The sequence below is a fragment of the Oreochromis niloticus genome, linkage group LG3 (assembly GCF_001858045.2).
Source record: "Oreochromis niloticus isolate F11D_XX linkage group LG3, O_niloticus_UMD_NMBU, whole genome shotgun sequence".
NCBI lineage: Eukaryota > Metazoa > Chordata > Actinopteri > Cichliformes > Cichlidae > Oreochromis > Oreochromis niloticus.
This window is the reverse complement of record NC_031967.2, coordinates 5,319,092-5,345,662: the sequence shown is the minus strand read 5'-3', so window position 1 is coordinate 5,345,662 and position 26,571 is coordinate 5,319,092. Positions and strand designations below refer to the sequence as shown.

At 39.9% G+C, this 26,571-nt stretch overlaps 1 protein-coding gene across 1 annotated transcript in view; it reads left to right on the top strand.

Annotated features, from left to right (window-relative positions):
* nrxn2b (neurexin 2b) overlaps positions 1–26,571 on the top strand; it is a 643,742-nt gene that overhangs the window by 323,458 nt on the left and 293,713 nt on the right. Inside the window, 3 exon segments of the mRNA XM_025905407.1 lie at positions 18,967–19,086; positions 20,114–20,495; positions 21,497–21,687. Of these exon segments, the coding sequence (XP_025761192.1) occupies positions 18,967–19,086; positions 20,114–20,495; positions 21,497–21,687 (693 nt within the window).

Below are 26,571 nucleotides of genomic sequence, written 5' to 3'. Positions count from 1 at the left end.
TAGGCAGGAAGATTTCACCACTATTTTCTGATAATGGTAGCAGTATTTGATAACTGCTTACTGATCCGCTGCACATGCAGTATCCAGGTTATATTACCTGCGTGACCTGATTTCTCCAAATGTCCTGGTTTCTCAGCTGAATGTACTCGTGTTGACTTTGATTTTTATCTGTTTGAACTCACTTGTTGAGTGAGGAGCAGAATATAATATGAAATAATGCAAGAGGAGTGATATAATGTTATCAACACTGTAAATTACAGTCTACACAAAGTCGAAAGTGTTTGTACCACTACCATTGCTTAGTATGCTCATTATTATGTCCACACTCTCTTTATAACATCCACACAATTAAATACTTGTAATGAAACACTGTAATAAAGTGAGTGATTGTACAATATGTCCAATACGAAACTGGATGTGATCCACAATGGAGGAATGAAAGAATAATTCCTCCCTCCACACACACCTGAATTAAAACACATTCTGTGCTTCATCAAAGTACCATGTGTTATGTGCAGCCTTGGCTACTGAATTAAATAGCAAAGTTGAAGAGCCCTGTAACCATTTTTACTGCAGATACAATGTATATATATATATATATGTTGAGACGGCAGGTGTCATGGCCATTGGAAATCTGAATAGATGATTTGTTCAGTCTAATTTGTATTGAATTGGGTTCTTATCTACCTCCCCTGCTTGGTCTCGCTTGCCTCCAAGCAGATGGCTTTCTCTTATTTTCTCCGTGAATCACAAATATTGAATTTGAATGAGTTTCCAATCGCTCACTTAAATCATGAGTCATCATGTCTTGTCTGAGCCAAGTAGATGTCAAAGATGGAGTTGCAGTAGGCACTAAAAGTTGCCGTCAGCATTCGCAACATCCTACAGTTTGGAAAGTTGGAGCATGTATCAGAGAGAGACTGAATAAATTTTGTTTTGGAGATGCTTGGATTGGGATTTGATTTTTAAAGGCAATTTAATGCTCCAACGGAGGATGGCTCTTTTTTCTTTTATTTAATGTTCATTGTATCTTCCAAAACTCCGGGCCAAGTGTGATGCAATGAGCCAATGAGAGAAGGTTTATTAACATAATGCCTCTGGTGCACCCTCAGGGATTGGTGCATAATTTAATATAAGCAGACTTGTGTTAAAATCAGTCATCTTGCTCAATAAAGGACAACTGAAATGAATCTTGCATTTTTCCAGTAGTTAACACATTTAAATAAAATTAGCAGTCGTCACTGTGGAATTGGTGAAAATGCTGAACACCAGCAAAAAAACAAATGCATTAAATATATGCAGCCCTCCTAGCATTTGCATAGGGGAAAAAAGTGTGCTGTCACACACAAACAGCCTGTTAAAAACTACACATAAATATCTCTGTGCAACTCTGTTTCATTTTAAAATATTTTCTCACATTTAGCTCTTTGCTTGTTTTAATGGAAACAAACCAAATGCCTCTTTAAATGTTAAACAGGCATGACTTAATAAAGAAGTTCTTTGAAGCCTTTATAAACTTCAAAGGAATAAGCAATCAGAACATTTTCTAACTAGAGCTGCAATGGAATGTACTAATGTGTTTGTGTGGAAACATGGCAGCATAATAAATTGTATATGTACGCAGCTGTCTGCTAATTTACATCGGGTATATGGTAACCTGTGTAATTATATGTAGTGCTAAGGCCAGTAGCTATGAATGATTGCAAATGCCAATGTCACTGCGTTTTATTTCCTGACGCACTTAATGTTGCTACAGCCCACTCAGAACATAAAGGCAATGCTGAAGTTTATACTTGGAAGGTGAAGAACCTGAGTCGCTGCAGTTCATACTGAGTGAATGTGGAAGATTTAAAAAGACTTGCTGTGCCTTTTTCTTATTTACCTCCTCCTTTTCCCTTCTCTAGCTGCTTCCCGGAATTTAAGAACCTTGTGGCAAAGTTCTCATTGGTCTCATGTCACAAGTCTGCACTGTCTACACCAAATCTAACCTCTCAAAAATTTCAGATTTGCAACTTGAGAAAACACAGAGACAGATTCAGTGTCTAGCTTTCCATGTTGAAAACAGTATGTTTAGGAATACCCTTTTGGCCTCCTGGTCCACTGAAGATCTTGTGGAGGTTGTTGGAAAGGAATGCAGGAAGCTTGACTTGCTCATTGACATCTGAAACCTCAGTAGTGTGTGTATTGGACCCTTTCGGTTTCAGGGGATTCATCTTGGCAGCCAAACAGTTAAGCCATCTTTAGCACTAACAAGTTGTTCTCCACACATATCCAGTCCCACTGCTGTCTGTCACTGATGTCTCACTGTTGTGTTGGAGTTTTGGAGTCTGGACTACGACATACCTTTTCATTAGTTTTTATTGTTTTGTTGAACAAAGTAAGAAAAGTATGTTTTAGTGTTGTTTCAAGATTATGACTATAGGATTAGCATATCAACAAAACTAGCAGCAGTTTCACAGATGAGGAGAGAATGATTGGCCTCCCCATAAATATTTCCCATTTCCCAAGTGCTCTTAAATAGAGCAAGGAATTTTTAAGATACCTTTTTCCAAACGTCCTTGCTTTATTTTGGATTTATATATTATTTTACTTTGCGCACAGAAACAAAATCATTTCACAACACAATCATTTCAGCTGACAAAAATATGTCAGCTGAACTATCCCAGCCCACTCATCTTTGGCAAATCTCCCAAACTCTTTCAGATTTGTAGGTCTTCTGGTATGGACCTTAACTTCACCCCAAAGTTTTTTCGGTGGGATTCAAGTTAAAGGTTTATGCAGGCCAGTCACTAACATTCACTTTAGTCTTCTGGAGGTACTTCTTCGCCAAATGTCGACCGTGTTTTAGGTTGTTGCTGTGTTGGAACACAAAGCAACCACGCAAACCAAGTTTTGCTGCTGACTACTTGAAATTTTCTTTTAGAATCTTCATATATCTTTCTTTCTTCATGATTCTTTCCACGTTGATGAGATTCCCAGTTCTAGATGGACCGATGCATCATAACATAATGCTCCCACCACCGTGCCTCACTGTGGATATCACTGTGGTGTTCTTTGGGTTGTACGCTTGTCCCTTCTTTCTCCAAACACCCTCTCTGTGGCCAAAGAGGTCTCGTTTCATCTCATCTGACCAACTGATGTGTTTCCAGCATGCAAAAGCTTTTTCCAGGTTGTCCTTGGCATGCTTCAGTCTGCGAGCTTCTAGGAATTGACTTAGTCAAGTCGGGAATTGTACTCTCAAAGATTCTTTCACTGGTGTCTTGGCAGTGGTGTGGGGGCTTTATACACAACTTTGCCCTATTGTCTTTCCAGAGTCTTTAAAATCTTTCACTTCCCACCTCTGCCAGGTTCAACTGCGTAGTTCTCTTGGAATTTCTTAATAATAATTATCACTCCAGTTCATGACACTTAGAAATTCTGCAATAAATTTGCATATTCATCTCCTGTTTTGTGATAAGTTTCAACTTTTTTGGCACGATGCTTTCTCAAGTGAAACCTCAAACTCTTCAGGTTGAAATTGGAAAATTAACTTGATTTTACATCTAAAAGCATTAAAACGTTAAAGCACATCATTGCACAGCAGTAGTTTCTGCTGTGGCTCACTAAAAAAAAGTTCACTTTTTCAGAGGGTTAATAATATTGACTCTAGTAGTTTTTGCTTTATTCTGAAATAATTCTATGTTGTGCAAACAGAAATTATTTATTATTTCTATTTGAAAACTAGTATGATTAGAAATCCAATGTTGAAAATCCCCTGCTCTGTTCAAAAAGCACTTTAAAAAAGCACAAAATTTTGACAAAAACTTTAAATTTCATAGTGATAATAATAATTGTGTCCCTATCTGTATATTAAAAAAAATAAAGTATGCAATACTGCAAATCTCATTAATTTTTTAGTGCTTCTGTATTACAGATAGCTGGACATCATATGTTGGGATTAGTGATAAGTACTGAAATAAAAAAAAATACTTTTCATATCCACATAGGAGTTTCATTTCATTTCAGAATTATGGTAACAGGAAAACAAAAGCAGCTTTCACAACTGATGGGATCCTGCAAATGAACTGGGGCCATCAACATTGGCCAATGAATTGTGTTAGATTTTTTTTTTTAAATGCATATTATCAAACCATAGGCTTTGCTGAAGCACTGATTTGTGAAGCAGGAAAATGTGTGCCTAGGCCTTTAGGTAACAGTGTTCCTGACTTTGCCACGCACAGTATGTGATATTACAGACAGATAGTGCTCCATAAACCACCACGCCTCCCCCAGGATCTTTGTCTTGAGCTGTCTTGTGGCTCCCTCAGTGGCATCACTGTAGTCCAGGTGGTCATTGTGCCTCCTTTCAGCGCTATGAGGCTTTAGTGACAGCCTACATGTTGACTCATTGCGGAGATTCTAATGAGAGAACTGGCACCAACCTGGAGCTGTCGAGACCCATGCTGTCTTACAGGACTGATGGCTGTCCCGTGGGATCAGACCCTCTTACTCCAGCATGTTGGGAAATGCGGTTCAAATCATAAATCAGCATCCCCTACGGGACCTGTGGGGAAGAGGGATGTAAAGAGAGGGAGTTAAAAAAATGAGAAGATGACAGGCACTGATAAGAAGCATGCAAAGGAGGGTGAGGATGAAAAGGCAAAGCAAAGAGGCAGGGCACAGATGGCAGTAGGAAAGGGAAGATGGGAGTTGCCTGTCTTTGAAGCTCCAGCAGGAGCTCTAAAATTCTAGAGAGGATGGAGAAAATGTATGATTCATTTTCTGCTTTTCGAAATCAATCAGTTGTCCTCTCAACATCTTCCTGACTCAAACAAGTATTCTTGGCCATCTGCAATTCTAGAAACTATCAAGAGAAGCTATTTCATCATTCTAAAGCACCACACCTACAGCCCTCCTGCAATGGGGCAAGAACAGTGGGAAGTAAAACCTGTGTGGTCCCTGATAGCTACCAGTGAATACAAATGCCCTATGAACGACCAAACATCACATATTTTTCTTCAACGAAAGGAAAGCAGACACACTCCTGTACATGCACACACATGGGTACAGGCTGCCTTATCTTGGTAATTGGCACGGGGGGTCAGAGCGGCAGGCGTAGATAATCATGGCTGGGGGACATAATCTGTTTGCTGCTCCCCTCCCTGCTTCTTATTTCTCTTCTCTCCCTCCCCATCATCAACGCACACACTCACACATGCGCGCACACACGCACACACACACTCACACATGCGCACACGCACACACACACACACACACACACACACACACACAGAGTTTTGTAGTCTATACACACACTCAGCCACCTCTCGTCTTTTTTTTTTTGTAATGCAGCACCATGCAGGAGATATTTTGGATGTGGCCGTAGGAGGGCTGTTTTGCTGTTGTGTCAGCATGCAACCATGTACTCAACTGACTACCAGACCCCCCACTTACCACTCCCCAATCCGTTCCATGCGTCGACAAAACACATCCCTCCCGATTCCACAGTTCCTGACAAAAAAGTGACTCTGTCCTTGGAGCTCCTGCACACGGGGCGAGTTACTTTATGGAGTTGGGAAATGTAGTTTTGAATCAGGGAAAGGCGCATAGAAATATAGGCAGTAGCTGTAACAAAAAAAGGGGGAGAAAGGGAAGAGAGAGCGGGAGAGACGAAGAGGAGAATCACGATATAGATGTCTCCTTGTATTTTTATCTCTGTTTTCTGCTTATATCTTTCCTTTCCATCACAGCCATCTTTGCTGTTAGCAGATGGCTGCCATTTAGATGGCATGCATGCAGACATAAATGCACACACGCATGCACAGAAACACACCCAGCTTTTCATTAGATCTGCAGCGATAGGCCTGCGCTCCTGTGAGTCAGAAAATATGATATCTTAAGATAGGAGCCAAATGGCATTATCATCACAAGAGGTCTTATCCTGATAACGCTGAAGAGCAAAATAAAACCCTGTCTCTTGCCATAGAAACAATATGAACTTCTGGAGTCTTATGTAACTATATCTGCTACGAGCCTTTGCTCTTACAGAAAAAATATCATGTCCAAATGGGTCACTTGCCCCAGTTGAAGAACCCTCGGCCCTCCTGCACACCACATCCCACCAGAGTAGAAAAGTTGTTTCTGCTTCCATTCCCACATTTGCTATATGTACATAATAGCCATATAGTAAATGGTGCTTCACCAATGCCTGCAGAGCAGAAGGATACAAGACACTCTATCCAGACTCACATGTATAATATATATAATATTGTGGCTCAGCCAAAATACTCCTTCCAATTTAGACATTGCATAGCTCATTTTTAAACAAGACACTTCTGCATCTGAAAGTCAATGAAGGTAGTTAACACAGTTACCAGTCATGAATCATAAAATGGCACCCCTGGGTCTCCGAATAAGGCGTCATTTGCATAGTCTTACCTTTGTAAATTCAATTTTCACCACATATATGAGACATTTGTGGATAGCAGGGAGCAGATTTTTGTAAGTGATTCAAATCTAGTAGTGCTGCATTCTGTTGCAAAAAAAACTGTGTAATATCACTGAAAGCATTTTAAAACCACTGAACAATAACTCAGTTGTTTATGGCCTCATCATATGCTGAGTGGCAAAATGAAATTTCATGAATTATCTTTTTCATGTGGATTTGCATAATTATTTTACCTTTTTTTCTGTGCTTCTATTTTTAAGGTCGCAGGATGTTGTAAAAGCAAAATAATAGATTTTTCAAAATTAGTTATCACCAATGTCTGCGGCCTGCAGTCTTTTCTGTTTACATGATTATGTATGCATTGTATATATTTTAACCAAATCCACAGATAATTTAAACAGGACATAATTTAAATCGTGTGCCCGTGGCTATAATTAATAGAACATAGACTGGTGTGTTCAGTACTGCAAGATAAACAAGCAGTGCATTAAAAAAATAGCACATCATGAACTATGTACTCAAATCTTTGCTCTGCAAGGCTATTTCCAAGTCTTTTACCTGCCTTGTGCCTTGTTTTATTGACAAATGTATGATTACTTAAATTATCTATTTGGATATCTGCTCATTACGATACTGTGACTACGTTAGTATTTCTCCTGTATAAAGTTGGTGTGCAAATGTACTCTTTAATCATCTTACACCAACACTCAGCGGTGTAAAATGTGTTTCCCACAGGCCCGCTCTTCATTTCAATTAAACAAGCACACCTGTTCAACTTCAGAAGTCAGCTCATCAAATTCTTTTTTAACAAACTGGATATTTTTCAGACCAAGAGAGCTACAGAAACCTGTAACGTGGCCAATATACTGAATCAGAAGTATTCAGTTTGCAGAACATTATCATTTGTGCAAGCCACTAATAAAGAGCAAGTGTTAGTTTTAGCAGATTACTAATGGGTTCCAGACCTTAGCTTTCAACAAAGCGTTGCTACTGTGACTACTTGGAGAAAAAAAGGTCACTGGATAATGACCATATATATTGATTTTATTTTTTTGTAGTGAATTTGCCTCTTACCTGCACTTTGAACACTTTGGGACGAGTGTCAACACTGGAGGCTCTCTATGTAAAGACTAAAAGGTCTGTTTGCTTTAATACTGCCAAGTTAACCACATTGGGGAACAGATATTTTATGCAGCGTTTGAAGTTGTGGCACTTTTTCTAAAAACTGCAACACTTCTGTGGGTGTGTAATTTCCCACACTTTATAGTAATTTCGAAAATTATCCATACAGCACATTTCCTTACTTTCAAATGGAAATCAGACGGTCATCATATGCAGTGCAGTGCAAAGCCCACAATGAATTTTTAAAAATGCAATAGATAAAAATGTGACCTGCATACTGCAGAACACTTCCTCCATCTTTCAAGATGTACTTTTCCTCCTTTATTTTATGTTTTTTAAGGCACTGCTAAATCATTTCTAATGCTGTGGTCTAATAACACTGAGGATCATTTCCCAGCACTTTGCACACTGTGTCCTCAAACTTCATTAACATTTCTAATGAACAGGGCATACTTATGAGAGTGGTGGCAGGAAGGGCTGTGGTGTCCTGGAGATGTCCCCCACAGTCCAGACAGCAGTCGACTTGAGTAATCAAGTGTGAAGGTTGTGGGGAGCAAACAGCCATTAACCTCCCAAACACAGGCCATCATCACAGTCTGCAGAGGACAGAGGGGAGGGTGTGTGGTGCGTGTGCCTCTATTGGTGTGTAAATGGGAGCAACTGCCAGGGCTGGTAAGCGTAGTATAGAATTGTATGTCTGTCTTTTATTGCCATTTGATGAATGGAGTGGATTGTGCGTGTGTGTGTGAGTGTGTCTGTTTGCAAATTTGTGAGTGCACAGTACGTGTCTGCAGCTTAGTGGGGTAGACAGCATGTGTGAACAAATGAGTGTCTACAGTAGTACTCTGAGCATGTTTGAAGCCTTGACCTCAGCCTGGTAAACAGTCATTTGTTTGTGCCTTGAGACTTAGACATATATGCTTAAGCATCCATAGGCATTTGTTCTGATTTGCAGGCGACTCAGGCCATGTATCCCACTCTGTCAGCCTATCCAGCGTGATCCCAGTGCACATTATTCCCATATGGCGGTAGAGTATGACTGTGCTTGGCATGCTCAGGCCCATGACCGCCTGTTTGACATGCCACTGTGTCGGCTGGTGATGCCATGCTGAACCATCCCATCTGCTCCAGGCTATGCTGGCACAAGGGAGGGCTCATTAGAGGCAAACATGAGGAAAAGTGCACTGAACCTGTGGTTTGGAAAGGCATGGCATCCAAAACCTCCTGAACTACTGCCCCCAAAAATGCTTCTCAGAGAAACAAGGGAGTGATGGAGAACCAGGGAGTGTTGGTTTTAAGTAGAGAGTAGAAGAGCAGAGGCAGTGGATAAACCAGTTACACAATAGTTCACTTACAGTTGAAGTCGTTGTGTTGTTTTCCTAATGTCAGTTCATTCTGCAGAATAAGCAAAAATACTTAAAAATACTGTAACTTGGTTCTGTTTCAGGGTCAGTCACAAAAAAAATTAAAAATAAAACATGATTTGTTAAAGACAGATTTAAATAGACATCTTTTCAGTAATGACATACAGAAGTATGTGAGTTCCAAGTGTTCCTTTCAGAGTTGGATGGAAACTTTAGCAACAATGTGTCAAATACAATCATGGGAAAATGTTTTCATAGCGCCCTGTGTGAAAAAGTACACACTCTCTGCTTACCTAAGAATTCAGAAGTTAAATAGGAACCAGGTGCTGCTGATTAATTGCACTTAATTAATTGATCATCACCAAGTGTGAGGATCTCCAAGAAAGCAGAAATCTTTCCAATAAACAGAGCGACATCTCGAACTCTACAGGCCTCATTTTCCATGTTAACGTTGGATCTCAAAAAACCACAAACCACGAGACTTCTGGACTTCTGTTCTTTGGACAGATGAGGCCAAAGCGCAGACATTTGGTCGTAATGCATAGCAGCATGTCTGGTGAAAAGCAAACACAGAATAACAGCACAGACACCTCATACCAACTGTCGAACACAGTGGTGGAGGGGTAATGATTTGGGCTTGAAAGAATAGAACAAAAGTGTTCCAGTTTCCCCAAAGTCCAGACTGCAACCCAGCTGAAAAGCTGTGGAGGCCTCTTAAGAGAGCTGTGCATGAATGAATGCCCACAAACCTCAATGAACTGAGGCAACATTGTCAAGATGAGTGAGTCAGGATTCCTCTACAATGAAGCTTGAAGAAACTTAGATGTAGAAAATTATCACTTCAAATTATTGCTGCTACAGGTAGTTCAAGAAGCTACTGAAACACAGGTTGTACTAACTGCAGCTTTGCTGACATGAAACAACTTTTAAATGTGCTGTTTAATTAAACTGAATTTGGCTTCAATACTGATTTAGGGAATAGCTAATATAAGACCAATTACATAGCATTTCATATTATCGTATGTGATATATGTGTATGGTTTATGTGTGATTACATATATTTGTGTGTCAGTATATATAATGTTAGGCTGTGAGTGTGGGTTTTAGAACACAAATGTGAAGTATTTATAGGATTTGTTCATTTGGGTGGGAAGTAGGCTTTCAACCGTTTGAACTTAAGAGGCACCATGCTGAGAGGCTCTGTTTAAAGAAGAATCAATATCAAGTCAAGCAGATTCACGGGAGCTGCAGTTCAGGGGGATGTTTCAAAAGCAGCGAGTTTGGGAATTGAGGAGTGTATGGAGATTTGTAGGTAGTAAAGTCATTTTAGGGTAAAAAGAACACAGTTAAAGGAAAAGGTTTGTTAGAGAGCCAGACAAGTAAGCAAAAGAGTGAGAGAGAGGGGTGGGTGGGTGGAGGGGAGGGGAGGGAAGATGGGAGTGGGGGTGGTTCCTCTTCATTACCGACACTAAGGAGCCATGCCAGGAGCACAGATGGCAAAGGAGAGAGGGGACATGGGGTTGGCACTAAACTGCGAAACACTCTAATGCACCGCACACGTTGGCACACTCAAACCATCATAAAAAATATGTAAATCTAACAAATAAGTCCTCAAAGCTCAATATGTTTTCCAGATAATTGTGATATAAAGTACAGGTGGATAGACACGAACATTCGCGTACATATCGCCTCCTCCTCGCTTAGGTCACTTTCCTACACACAAACGTGTCATCAAATTATCCCGCGGCGCTCCTGTGCCACATTCTTGGCCAGAAAAAGAGCAGTGCTGACACAGCATCCCTGTCATCATCTTCTGTCCACACACATATTCTGCCCTCTCATTGCCTTCATTCCCCTCACCACCACCAACGCCATAACCCAAGGCCTGAATTAAAATTTTAACAGTACTTCTTTGAAAATAGGTTCCTCTTACTTTCTTTCATTCTCTTTAATGGTTATCCACCCAAGCTTAAACACAGAGATCCCAATCATCCAGTTAGGAGCAGTGGCCTGTTTTTGTACAGTATGAAAACAGGACAACATGTTTGTGTGTGGGAGATGTAGCTATTGTGCACAGCATGTACCGCTCTCCTCTGCAAGGTTGAACGGAAGCTCTCACCCGCTTCTGCTCACTCCCTCTCTCTCACTCACAAACACTCATACACGCACCTCCCACAAATGTAGGAAGGAAGAAGACCATGTAGTCTCAGTTCACTGCCTACGGTACACCTAAGAAACACCCACCAGCTTCTCATTGTTACAGCTGTAACTACTTTGGTGCACGAAAATCAATCTTTTAACACTAGCAACAAACCTGTACACATGGCTCTATATAGATAATGAGACATCACAAGGTGAAACTGATCAAGTATATTGATTGATTGCTATTCCTGTACTGGCTAAACCAATATTTCTAAAAGCATTATTGGTTTATATTGTACTTTTATATTGTCTGCTTTGCCTTTTTCTTTTTTATTATTCTTAACAAATTGGAAAGCACGGAAGGGACATTGCCGATCAATAGGTGGTGATTACAAGAGCAACACTGGGCGTCATCTGGTTTTTGTTTATTGTTTATTTAATAAGCTCTCAGCTTTAGTATAGAAAAGGAAATTAATTTTCAGTGATAACTTTTTTGTACTCGTACTCTATTTTAGTCCAGTTTGGTTTAACAGCTGTGGTGTTACAGTTCTGAATTAAAGGTCTGGATTAAATTGCTCTTTGTAAAGTTCTGCATTTAAATGCTATTCCAAAAAACAAAAACAACAAAAGAAATACCCAAAACAGTTTCTGTTTGTTTCTTTGGCTACAGATAATCCATATAACCTTTAGCAATTTGTTCCTACACATTCACCCACACGCCCTGCAATGGACAGTCCACTGTGAGGCCCCAGTACCAGCTTGATATATAGGGCATATCTTGGCCCCGCATGTTGGGTCCACATGGATCCCAGTGGGACAGCCCATAGTATGGGCTCCCCACACTAAGCAAAGAGTAGCAGCATACCCACAGTATACCTATATACTAGGTATGGACTCCTCTACCCCCATCGTGCAGGGCCCACATTGCAACATGGTACATTACTGCCACCAGTTGGATGTAGCATGCATCAGAACATTAATTGGAACAGAAAAAGTAACTTCATCAAGTCAAAGTAACCAGATAGGTGACTTGGCAGATTTTTAAACCCTTCATCCCTGGCAATTCCAAGATGATAGTTGAACATGTAAACCACTTCACTATAGAGTCACTTGCCCTCAAACACACACAAAGGAAAACTCAAATCCTTTCAAACAAGATAGTCTATCATGCAAAATGGCATATGTCTTTTGCTCCTTGAGGTCTTTTGCAGTTTATGAACAAGGTCCAGTTTCACTTTTATTTTCTTCAGGTTTTCAATCAATCATCTTCTCTCAGCCTTGTATTTCTGTCAGTGTATTAAAAAATGTTCTATAGTTTCATTTTCTTCAGTAGTCACAGTTACAAACATGCCTGTGCAGGAACACAGTGGATAGGTTATCAGTACGCTGTGTGGGCCTGATAAACTCAGTTATCCCACGCAGGGCCCAAGTAGGTGTTCCTACACAGGGCGGGCAGCAGTTTTGCCCTTTGGAGTCCCAGTATGGGTTTTTATTGGCAAACCCATTTTGGCCAGAGAAAAATGTGATGGGGGCCTCTCAAGGTAAAACTGCTTCTGGGCCTGCATGGACTAATTCACAAAGAGGCCAACAGAGCTCCATCTACATTTGCTATGGGCAACCCACAGTGGGTTAACCACAGTATTCACTCTTAGGGTCCTAAAAGGGCTAAACTGCTGTGTTTCCCACGTGGGTATTCTGTGGTCAACTCAAAGTAGACTTGCATATAAAAATCCCATGCAGGGAACCCAGAGGGCAAAACTGCTCTGGGCCCTGTGTGTGCACACCCGCTTGAGCTCCATGTGGGATAAGTGTGCGTTTGCCTGGCCCGTACTGTCCCAAAGCTTACCCACACTTACCCAAAGATGAAAGGCCTGCACCAGTATCTTTGCAGGGTTGGTGCTTTTTCTGTCCATCAGTACCCTTTTTTTTTACCCATAGCTGTGTATAAAGGTGGTTTTCTTTTGTGATTTAAACTTTTGTTATCCTTCCTGTTTTACCTGTTCCAGCTTCTCGCTCCCATTTATTTTTAATAAGTTTGATATTTGCTTTTGAGGACTCTTGGAGGCCCCTGTAAAGTTTTGATATTGTTTTATCCTTGCTTTCTTATTTGTGTACTGATAGGAAGACATTTAATATATCATCTGCTTTGCCCAACCCTTCCCTAATAATTTCATTTGCCAAGTGCCTCATTTATACATATCTTTAAAAGAAAAAACCTTCGGTCTCCAAGTTGTAATTTCTTTTTAAATTTTCAAAGCTCTGTAAAGTTCCCCTGTCTATAAAATAGCTATAGGCTGTCAGCCTTTAACTAGTCCTCATAAATCTTCTCTGTTGCTCTGTTGGGGGCAAAATCTGAGTCGTACACATACCAGCGTTGTATTTTCATTGCCACCTCCAATTCATATTTTCTTATTCCTGAATTTTTTTTTAAAAGTCAACTTTGTTCAGGGACTGTTATTGGTTGAATTATCACCTAAATATCACATTTACTATGTTATCATTGCTTGCTGTCACTATTTGGCTATTTTTTTGTGTTTTTAACATTTAGAGAAATTTTCATGTAAATATGAGAGGAATTGTTTTTTTCTCTTAGATCTCTTAGATTGTGTTATACTTGGTAAGGGGCAGCAAACAAACTCCTGCTTAATAATGGCCCTTAGTTCATTTTAAAAGAGGAGGATGTATATCATTTTTACCTACATTAAAACTCCATATTCCCTTTCACATTTCTTTGCATACTTGTGTGTGTGTGAGAGAGTGTGAACACTGGAGTGTGTTGAGCCCACAATGTGCTTTACCAGATGGGTGCACAAAGGGGGGTTGCCTGAGGTCTATCACCTGTTAGTGAAATGCTAATCATGAACATAAGCAAGTCTTACACTCACACACACACACACATATATGATTACAGCACCTGTCTGTCTTGCTAAGCAGATTTTTCAGTGGCCCTCTTTACCATATGAATTCGTGGAGAAGCCAAGCATTACAATTCCCCCTGGTCAGCATTGGTTTCTCTGGCTCTGTTTTCTATGCCACTTTGCATGAAAAATCAATTCCAGTCATTTGGTATCCACGATCTTCTCATTTTCCATTTGCTCCCGACTGCACAAGCCCCTCTGAGTCTCCCTTTTCTCTGGCTTCGTCAGTTCAGTGACACAGAATCAGCATTCTCCTGTTTTTCCCCCTCAGAGTGGGGCTGCTGAGCCAAGAATGAAACAAATGGCAGTAAGGTTCTTTCTTGAGCTTATTTTAATTGGACTGTAGTCCACTGTTAGATTTACCTTTTTCCCACGAGTGCTTGCAAGTGTGTGCATTTATGTGAATGCATAAATTTGCGCATGGCTTTGCAGAAGCTCATGACCTCGAAAGTCCAGAGCAGTAGCTAGTCAGGGTTGTGCTTTCTTCCAGGGAATTCAAATCACAGAGCTTAGGCTGGTATTTACCTTTGTATCCCATCGTTAAAGACAGCACATTCTGCCAAGCATCATAAAATGATATGATTCATGGAGATTTAGTCTTTTGGAGCTCAACCAAGATAGTAGCTCAGGTTGACCTGGTCGGTTGGTTGAGTGATGAGATTTAAAAAAAAAGCGGTGCAATCAGGGAACAACATTATCCTATAATACATGCATTGCATTTACATTTGTTTTGTTATGTGATAGCCAATTGGGGACTTTTCAGTGCTACACTGATGCTGGAATATAAATTTTTTGCTACATTTGATGTGAATCCTGTGGCATTTTAACTTTTTTTTTCTTTAATCTGAGTAGATCGGGGTATAAGCTGTCTTGTTAGATCTGAAACATCATCACAGTCAGTTGCCCCTAGACCAATTTGACCCTTTAACTTGCAGACGCACCCTGCAGTTGCCCCTGACCACTGCAATCTAAACACACTAACTGCATATGCTTGAGCAACCCTGATAAACGGCCTCTGTGGCTTGGTTCTATGTACGAATGCATGACTCATTGCTGCTTTCCCAGTCGTCCACTGTTACACCAGCAGCAAACTTACTAGAGACTGCCTGTGGCCCTGTGATGGTGTGCTGTGGCGTTGTCGTTTTGGCAAGCACATTAGCCCAGCAAATCTCAGACTGGCTTTGCTCCCTCTGGCCAGACTTTGGTGCACTGGTTGACTTAATAATCATGCCAGAAAGCTTGCTTGGTGTACTATATAGCCATTATTATTTGGAACTAATTCTATGCGACAGCGAGATGTTAACAGGACCACACAAAGCTCTGATGTCGTGCAAAATGCAAAAGAATTTAAGTGAAACATACCATGTTTAATAAAGGGGCTTGGAGTCGTGGTGTCTGTGACAAATATGAACAGGGATAAGAAAAGTCATTAGGCAGGGCGAGATATTCAAACTGTCAGATTCTTCTTCTAGCTGCAATCACATATTATCAGTGGTCTAAGAGATATCTGGATCTCTGCTATTTTTGCAAAGTAAAAGAAAACAAACATTTTTCATGTTTTATTTCTTGATTGTCATGATAGAAATGTTATCACCATTGCTCGCTGAGTGATGATAAGCGATTCTCTCATAAGTTGTCGTGATCAGAGTTTAGACAAAATAATTGTACAACTGTGCTCAAGTACTTGCTGTTGCACCAGCAGCTTCACAGCCTGTATAGAGGCTGATGGCAACAACCTGCAGCCACTGGCTGAGGACCTGTGTTGCATTGATCTGATTGCATTAATCAAGGTTGTTTACAGAGAGAAAACAGCAACCAATGATGGATGACTGCTGGTAATTATGCAACAGCCAGCAAACATCACACCTCTCACTTATGGTGAGCTGACACAGTCAATGAAAGTAGTCCACAATCTTAGTTATTTTTACTCTTTTCAGTGCCTCTGTGATGCATTTAGAAGGTGTAAAGAAAAGCGACCAGATGGAACAAAGGAATGGGAGAGATAGAGGCACAAGGAGCTTCTGTTTATATGATCACAGCCCTTTGCCCTGCTGATCAAGACAGAGTAAGAAGGCACAAGTGGCAGAATGAGAATTAATTTCATTTTAATAATTGTCAGCTTCTTCATTAACGAGCCCTCTTCCCCTCCTTGTTTTTTCACCAAGGAGTACTTCTCTCTGAGAGTGGCTACATTACCAGCTTAGTGGCTCATTTAACCCCATACTGCAAGTCCTTAGTTTTCTTATTTGCCTTGTTACCTGGGCAGTGAAGTAAGGCTTCACTTAATTTAACTGCGAACAATATTACCACAAACTTCATCACATGCGGTTTGAGGCGGTCTGTGTTCTCCAGTGATCACCTATGGGTTTAGGATCAGGACATTAAATTCATTCAAGTTTTAGTGAAAATTTAAATAAAACAAAGATCTGTTAAGTCACTAGCACTTAATGAGGTAACACGATTATATGCATATCTAGATATTTACTGTAATTAAACCTAGTGATGGTGACATTTCAAGCATTCTCTAGCGCTGCAGCTTTACACTAAAAGGAGTAATACTTTAAGAAGAAAACAGAAGTTGACATTTTATTAAAAAGTAGTCAAAAAATGTCATTGAACTTGACACTTACTGTAATTGTTTTCTAAAAACATGTTTTTTTTTTAACATTGTATAGTTTGAAAAATTGAACAGGGTAGTGGGACAAGGAGGGGGAGCAGCAGTGAGCCTTTAGAGCTACAGAGAACAATCTACACATCTCCAACTTCTCAGCAAGGCTTAACAGCTCTGTTCACAGTGCTCTTCATTTTGTGGATTCATGCTGTTTGTAGCACAAAATCAGATAATCATCGGTTACAGACTTAACCTCTCTTACCCACATAGGTATTAAACTGCTTTAACTGAAAGCATTTTTATTTTAAAATCAACAAAAGTCAGCAAAACTCGTCTTTAACCTTTGACAGTGGACTTGCATCCCCACCTTATCTGTGCTTTCCCTCCAGTGTTGTCATTATTTCCAACTTTGACCATACAGGCTAACGGGTCCCTGGCTGCACTTTTACCACCTTCTGCCCAGAGCTTTTCGTTGCTTGGCTAGCTCGGCCAGAGGAGCATACATTTTTGTCCCCCATTGTTAGAGGTATTATAGCCAAATGACTCTTGCTGTGTGGGTAGCAGTGGACCTGGCTCTCCTGTGGCCTGTAGAAGCCAGGGAAAATAAATATTACATGGACTCCATTCTGAAGCTGTAGCTGTTCCCATTCATTTTTGTTGTACTTTTCTAACTTTTACACTCTTACATCAGCCAGCTAGCTCTACTGCAGCTCTGTTGCACTTTTTTTCTTAGGTTTTTGTAGGTTTCTTTTCTTCTTTCTACGCTGTCATCCATTTTCACATTTTATCTCTGCACTCTTGCATATCTTTGTATCAGCTTTAATTTCTCTGCTTGCAACTTTCCTCCGCACTTGCTCTCTTTGCATCGATATGGCAGCCTCTTCCTTTCACATATGAGGGATCAAAGTGTTGCTTTCACATTTTATGTAGCCAAAGGAAAAAAATAATAATGAAAAAACAATATAATGAAAAAGGGACAGGGGTAAATGGGAAAACGGTTCTCCAGTGGGCAGTGTCTCTACTTGCCAAGTGGGGCCATCAATTGATGGTACATTCTTTTTTTCCTCTAGACTAAATAATTTCACACAGAACTGGGAAGGGGAGCGTCATATTTCACCCGGCTGTACTACATCATCCACTCGAGCAGCCGCACACTCCAGCTCCAGCCGGCTAACTAGTCAGAAATGAGGCAGTGGCCCTGGAATTGGTGTGGGACAGCAAATATTAGACTCAAAATAAGCAAATCATCAGTGCTAATGGTGTAAGAAAGCCACAGTCTTTTGATGTCATTGTGTCTCTATTGATCTGCCTCAATGGCCCTCACTCTACTTCAGAGCCACCTAAAAGCATGGATAGTAGTGAGGGTGGCTTAAATGAAAGTGACTGGTGTCTTTTGGCTTTCTACTATTTCAGTGTGTCCCCCTGCCACTGAGGTGAAAGTTTCCCATCATTACATTGTTGTTGACAAAAGCTCTCTTTCTTCTCTCTGATCATTGATTATATTGATCACCCCAGGTCCACTACAGCTAGACCTTCATTTAGAGTCTTAATCCATGTGATATAAGGATTTTACTTTTTTTGGCCATAGCCTTTACTCTTATCTGGACTCATCTGTATTCAGTCCACAAAATTTGGCACTGCTCTTCCACAAAACCTGCTCCTACTTTGACTTTTAGCGAAGAATAAAATCAGTAGATCATTGCTGCATTCATGACAGCTATCCGAATGAAAACCCACACTGTTTTTCTGCTGCTGGTACCTCACGCCAGCAGTCTTTTCTGATGTTGAGGAAATCAAGCTCCGTCATTGGCAGCTTATAAATAGCCTTCTCCCCACTTTGAAAACATTCTTATGTAAATATTTCTCTATAGAGCATCTCAGCAAAACCATATGCCATTCCACAAACCTGTGTCTCCTTTAGTGGTAGAGCTGAGGAGATGAGAACTGGGAGCAGAGAAATGGAAAGAGAGTATTAGGGAGGAGAGTGGTGGAGGGAGGTTTTAGGGGTGAGCAGTTAAACCACCTGGTCTCCTCCACTTATGCAGCACATCAGGAGAGTCTTCTGTGTGCTGAACTGAGACACGAGATGCTTTGTGAAAGCGGGACATACCTTCATATAATGTCTGCAACTCAGCGTGTGTCGGGCTAGATATTCAGTTCCTTTCATGCCTAGCATAGTGAGAAAATCAATAGTGCGAATGTGTTTTGCAAACATGCAGGTTTTCTCTACCAACCCTGTCACCTACAGTGTGTGACCTGTGTGTGTGTGTGTGTTGGGGGGGTGGCTGGGAGGTGGAGGTGGAAGGTGTTGGGGTGGGGGTTGGTAGGCGCACACATCATTTCTGCTGTGCTGTTTTGTGATTTTAACTCCCCCTACAACAGGCAAAGGACCCGAGACACTGTTCGCGGGGCAGAAGCTGAACGATAACGAGTGGCACATGGTGAAGGTGGTGCGGAGAGGCAAGAGCCTACAGCTGTCTGTGGATAACGTCACAGTGGAAGGTTAGTTGTGATTAGGACACAGAGGATTCATTTGGTGTGAGATGCTGTAAATGAGCGTGGTGCTGCAGTCTCAAATCCACGTGTTCTGCTGATAATGTATGTACCCACAGGCTCAGAGCAGCTGTTTTGCTAGTTGTCATTAAAACATCTGATTTGAGACATAAAAGTGACAAATTAGAATTAAAATGAATGAGACATTTTTATTGTTGAACTCATATTTAGAGATAATGCCAATTCAGCTGGCAAGCGTTTATTAGCAAATAATGCTAAATTTAAGATGTTTGTACCCAATTCCCAATCTCCATAACAACCTTCCAAGCATCCCACAGTGACTTACGCTATATCTAATTTTTAAAGCCTTTAAATGCCAGGTACCTTAGCTGCAAAGCCTGGCAAAGCCATAAAAATGTATAAAAAGCAAAAGGATACATACATATTTGAGGATGAATACAGACAGAGCTTTTTTGGGATTTCTATTTTACTTACCATGAGTGAGCAAGCCAATGAACAAAGTTCAAAGAAATTGGTTCTGCCTGCATCCAAGAGAAGGATGAAAGGTCAAATACAAGGTGGCATCAGAGGCACACATAACATTGTGGCCTCAGGCGAAAGGATGGGAGGGCAAAGGCTGAACGAAAAGGTGAGTTTGAGGGTGTGTGGTAGATGAAGAGGGAAAAAAAAAGAGTGTGCATGTCGAGACCATTAGCGAAAATCAACCCTCTGAAGACTGACATTATTCACAAACTAGTGCCTGGGAAAGAAAAAAGGAAATGATGCCAAGAGATGCCTTGCAGGCTCTTCCGGGTTTTAGTAGGGAAAGGATTTTAATCGGCAGTTTACCAAGACCATTACTCCTTATCTGTCCTGAAACACAACTGTATTGTTTAGCGCAGATCAGCAATATAACTGATTACTATACTGTAAAGATAATAATAATAATTATAAAATAAATTAATAAAGGCTAATAATAATGAAATGTAGTACCATCTGCTAATGTTTTTTTGTCTTTGTTATCCACAATTTTTAGGCCAGATGACTGGTGCCCACACACGTCTTGAGTTCCACAACATTGAGACGGGCATCATGACTGAGCGCCGCTTCATATCCGTGGTCCCCTCAAACTTCATTGGCCATCTGCAGGGCCTGACCTTCAATAGTGTGCCATATCTAGACCAGTGTAAAAACGGGGACATCTCCTACTGCGAGCTGAATGCCCGCTTTGGCATGCGCCACATCATTGCGGATCCGGTGACATTTCGAACAAAAGGCAGCTACTTAGCATTAGCGACGTTACAAGCGTACGCCTCCATGCACCTGTTCTTTCAGTTTAAAACCACCACGCCTGATGGCCTGATGCTCTTCAACTCCGGAGATGGGAGCGACTTTATAGTTGTGGAACTGGTAAAGGGGTGAGTTTTACTTGGGTTTTTCTTAATTGTCTAAATCATTTTATGTTTTTTCATTATTGTATGCTATGCCTAAAAAAGATGATCTTGCTTTTCCCCTGCGCTCTGCAGATTTCTGTCCACCAGCCCTTGTTTTTACTTAGAGCACATAAGCACATATATTTTCCCCACAGATCAGTGAGTCATTTAATGCTGCTATGAATCAGAGTGGGCTCGGTGTAACTTAGTTTAGAGTATGTTTGTGGGTAATCATAATCAGTCATCTTAAAAGCTCAGCTGAAAGCTTCACATGCTGTAGCTTGTTAGTGGTCGGTCAACAGGAAGTAGAGATATCTGGTTTTTCTCAGGTTGTTTTTTTTTCTACAAAGACTTGACAAAGCCATCACAACCCCAAAATAAAGTGGTTGGACTTGTGAATCGCATCAACCTAAAAGCTGCTTATAATTGGGGTCTCCAAAAGAGGCTTTTGGTAGTGTTTGTCTCTTCCCTTGTGCTCTGAATTCGGCATCGTTATAACACAAAAGCCTGAGCTGCTTCTGCCCCGAAAAGACAAGAGGCTACATAAAGGAATTGGAATCAAGGTAGAAAAAAAAATCACATACCTTGAATGAAACAAGCACAATAGCTTTAACCCACAACACAAAAGACAGCCATATTTGTGTGAAGGAGGGAACTGTGCCACCTCATCTGCCTGTGGGCAAGCACAGAGTTTTAGATAAAGTAGGTATCTATATTTACATGTTTAACCAGCCAGAAAAAACTCCAAAACAAATCACAGTTTTCAAGTACAGTTACATAAACTGTTAATATTTTCCCCCAAAAAATGTTCTTACAGCATCTTGGAGAAAATTTAGGAAAAAAGTCGTCCAAGGAAGATTTGATATAAAATTCAATTTTCCTGGAATAAAAAGTGCCTGAAACAAATGAGTTTGTTTAACTCGTGCACCGCTGTTGAGTTACAAGAGTTAGGAACACAGTCCTAATCCTGACGTCTTTCTTCAAAGGTACATCCATTACGTCTTTGATCTCGGCAATGGCCCGTCGCTGATGAAGGGCAACTCAGACAAACCACTCAACGACAACCAGTGGCACAATGTGGTGGTGTCCCGGGATGCCAACAATGTACACACACTCAAGATTGACTCACGCACCGTTACTCAGCACTCCAATGGAGCACGCAACCTGGACCTCAAAGGTAACAGCAGCACTGTAAAATCTTCCAGAAAACATTGGCACTTGCAGGAAATAACTATCGCAGTGTCATCCTTGGCCTGTCCCTTTAGTGTTGTTGGAGGGTGGCCATAAACACACGCCAGCTCAAATCCATCTAAATTATAACCACACTGAGCATCCCAGTGGCTTTTCGAATAGGACTTCTGCATATTCATTGGTTTTCTTGAGGATTCCTTTGTTTTTGTTGGCATGTAGCACAGTTCTGGTTTGATATTCTTGTTAACTATCCATTTTCTTTCACACATATCTCACAAAAATGGCTCCAAAATCCACGTTGGTTGTGTTATCAAGTTAACAGAGAAAACTAACAGAGAAAAATAAATCTCTCTTCATCCTGAGCTTCATGTGTAAATATGCTGGCCAAACAAGAGTGGACAGTGGTTGAAATAAAAAGGCTGTTTGCTTTAAAAGGTGATCCTCCTCGTTCAGCAGGAGGAGGGCAATAACATCTTTCACCAATCACTATCTGACCTAAATCCAACATCACACATAAAAAAGAATCATACCAGAAACAATAACTGCTCATCGCTTCTTGTTTAGACTGAGCTGACTATCTGACTGAAGATTTTTAAAAAACAAAAACACATACTGAATGACTTTTACCAACAAAATGATGAGCTTATGTGATAGAGGGACCTTTTACTACTTTGACTTTTTAAATGTTCTGTCTCTGTGAATCCGCTCTAAATAAAAGCCTTCAAAGGAAGGCGCTCGGCAGTTCCACAAAATGTTTTACAGCATGTGAATAATGTCTTTGGTCTGCTTTAAGAATGTCAGCAATCAAAAAGTAACACGCACTTCTTGGATCTAGGATATTAACAATGGACAGCAGATGATAGACTGTTGTGTGACCATGGCTAGACTCTTTCAAGTGCCACCATGAACACACATTAAGATTGGCACTGGAGGAAACACTTTGATTTTGCCAGTGTTGTGTCCCAGAGCTTGGAGTGCTCTTGAGGTTACAGGGAATTTTTGTGTAAGACACATCAGAAGTCAGGGTGACTCCCTGGGCACACTGATGGCTGTGAGGAGTCAAAAGATCAAAAAGCGGCCCAAGCTTTTTTGGGGAATGATTTATTCACAGACCTTACCCTTTTTTCCAGTTTTGTCCATTGCAGTATGCACAGTCCACCAAAACAGAATAATCCTAAGGCAGTCTGTAGAGGAAGATGTATAGAGGAATGGGAAATCCATACCTTCCCTGGTTTACAAAGTAGTGAAATATTTCATAAGTGCAAGACAGCTAGCAAGTTGATCTTAAAATTTGCCACCTAAAGTGTAAGGATGAACGTTATTTACATGTTTTATGTTGAACTATATTTTGTGGTCATTTCATAATGTTGTCAATAGTTCAGAAATCAGAAACCACTAGAAATAATTGTTTGCTTTGAGTGTAGCTTTTAACGCTGTATAATTTTGTATTCATTCTCCATTGCATGCACTGCATGTATACAGTATGTCTACTGTGCAGTGCCAGGCGAGGAGGTTGGATATATTACGAGTGAGATACAGAATGAGACAATACCATTTATATTCCTATAGTTTACAAATGATTTACATTGCATGTGTCTTTCAACCAGCCCTGCCTGTGTTTGCATGTCTCCCCTCTGTGCATGAGAATTTGCTCACAGAGTGATCATTGTAAATATAGCTGCAACCAAAGCACAGCTGTTGTCTTGAATTTGTGTTTATGGCTGTTTTGTCAGAAGATGTGGCAGTTTTCTAAAATTAGTGTTTTTAACAGTGCAGAACTGGAGCTTAGAGATGGCTGCTGCTTCATAAAGTAGGTTTAATTAGCTGCATTTAAGTCACTATTGCACACACGCTCTGTTCTGTGTTAAAAACAGAAAAACACAGAGTTTATTTGAGATTTTTTAATGAACATTCAGTATGTATGAGTGTAGACATGTAACACCATGACACCCACCGATACTTGTCAGAATACATGCGTGTGATGACAACATGGTTATATTAATCTACACGTGACCTCATCTCTACACTATGGAAGGAAACACCTTTTTATTTTTTGAGAAAGAAAACAGCAGAATGCATATTAACTGCCAACTTTCAGTCATAAAATAGCAAGGTGTTGCACTCTAATCAGTCCTGAGGCTGTCAGATGAACTCTTCTGCAAGCAATACAACTACTGATTGTGCACTGAAGTGACACCAAACTCTACTTGATTCTAATAATATGCTTCCAACTGAACATACAAAGACAGCTGCCCAGCACAGAGGCATACAGCAACAATGGTTCAATTTGGATATTCAAAATTACAGACAGCCAATTGATTTTCTTTTTCTTAAATGAAGCAGAAGGCATCTTTTCATTGTCCAATCAACAAATTCTCAACATGGCTGGGGAATAACCCTCCATCTGTGTCGTTAATGTGCATGCTGCTGTGTTCAAAATGTATGTATTTTCAGAGTTCCTTTTCTTTATTTGAACAATTCCTGCCTGCAGGGGGTAGATATCGAAGCAGCTTGGTGCTAGTAGGAAGAATAATGGCTTTAAATATCACTTTAGAGGACTTTAGAGGGGGTTAGGGGATGTCTCTATCCTCAATTCACTTGTCTAATTGGGCATTCAAACACAGTAGAACCACAGATATTCTCTGTGGTTCTACTGTGACAATCCTCCTGACAAAATATTGCGCTCAAACACTGTAAACACGAGAACAAAGCACCAGGGCTAAATGTGTGTAGTTTCGTAGGTGATGAAAGGCTCTCGAGAATTATATATAAATATATATTTTTAAACTTGATAAACAGAATATGTTTTTTCGCTTTTTTTATATACTCGTGTTACTTTTCAATGGTCACACACACAAAGCTTTGTTTAAAAAAAAACAAAAAACAGACGAAATGGCAACAATAAGACGTTCCTCTCAATCTCTTTGCTTTGCTTTAACACCATTTCAGTCTGCATTTCAAAGGGAAAAAAATCCAATTCTCCAAGCTTTATCTGTGTAATTGCACAGAGAAAATGGGGAAAATGGGTTTTGTGCTCTCTGTCTTCCTTTCCTTTGTTTTTGGACAGGCAAAAAATCTTCAAGGCATTCCTCTTTGTCAGCTAAAGTATGATGATGGAACAACACACACAGTCTCCCAAGGATAGCACTGAGCGGTTTTGTAGAGTAAAAGCAGGTCTTAGAGCAAGACCCGTTGTGATGCATGTTCAACATACTTCACAAAGGGAATACAGCTGCGCCAGTTTTGTCAACGTACTGCAAGTTGTTACCATATTCTTCTACTGCAATAGCTTGTTTTATTCTAAACATTTTAAAACTATTTTTATCATATTTGCAAGAGAAGTCTGGAATATGATGGAAAGACCCAATAATGAGGTCAAAGAGAACACAAATCATGATGAGTTCAATATGATATCACGATGAGTGCTTATTTGTGGAACGTGAAATTACACATTTATTACTTGTTTAGAATATATAATGGATAGGAAATTACAGTAAAAACAATGAAATGATTATTAATGGTTACAGATTGGTTAATAATTGGTTTGCAAACAATTATGTGGATGGTTTGAGCCCCAAACCTACTTGGTTAGGCTTAGTAAGATCGAGGTTTGGGGTAAAATAATAACTATTATCATCACACATGTGATGAACAATCAGTGGCTTTGACTAAGCAGCAGCATATATCAATAAAAGTTGTCATTGACATATTATATACTGTGTTTATAATCATAATCATACATACGTGCTATAAGCTGATATCATGAGAATGGCATCATTTTAATCTCTTATCAACTTTATAATATAATGCATAAAAAACATACAATCAAATTCATGAATGTATTCTTTTTTACAATTAGAAATATAACAAATGTAAATTTTATTAGGATTATGAGTAAATGTAACAAAATGTAATTTACCAATTTATATGTGATGGTCATTATATTACCACTAGTTTTGTCGTATATAATCAAAAGACACAAAGAAATTAATTGAAACAGTTTGTAGAATCTTTGGCCTCGTCTTGGTGTAAATTGTTATTGATTACTAACATGCCTGCAGAGTCTCTGCTTTGATCCAATAATTAATAATTAATTATTATTACAAAATTAATTACCCCAGAATAAATAAAAATGTAAAAAAGGATTTTCTTGATTAAACACTCGCTTTATTCTCTGCAGGAATTTCATTTGATGCCTCATGCTGTGAGCGCTCCGTTGCCTAGTTCCATATTTTCCATTTTTTAACCCTAAATCTGACGGGGTGTTGGTTTATCCCCACGTTTCCTGTTTGAAATGTTTCATCTCTTAACTACATAATGCTGTTTTTGAGTCTTCAATAATGACATATTTTAAATGTCACAAGGTCTAACTGATATCATGTTATATTACTAATTACCTCGTTCATTTTCAGGCTTCACTATAATTATACGAACAAGACTATCACCAAGACGACAGCCTCCCCCTGGAAAGATAACAAGAACAATTAGCAGATTCTTTCGTTGTGACAGGAAGCTACAGGGTATACATGATATGTTTTCATTTCGTATTACGCTTGCACCACCAACACCATTTGGGGTGGACAAAGGCTAAGAGACCCAATTTGTTTATGCTAATTATGTCAGTTATCACAATTAATTTAACAATGATATATTGATCATTAATTCATTAGTGCTATACAAGCACCTTAAACCAAGGACACTTACCGGTAATTAGTTTTTCACTTAAGCCAATGAAAATATGTGTCCTTTGCTACATCCTGTACACTTAATATACACATTGTTACTACCATTGTAGGAGTCATACTGTTGAATGGAGATCCATTCTTATAGATGCACGGAAATGTACTTTACTAAACACATGGCAGTTGTT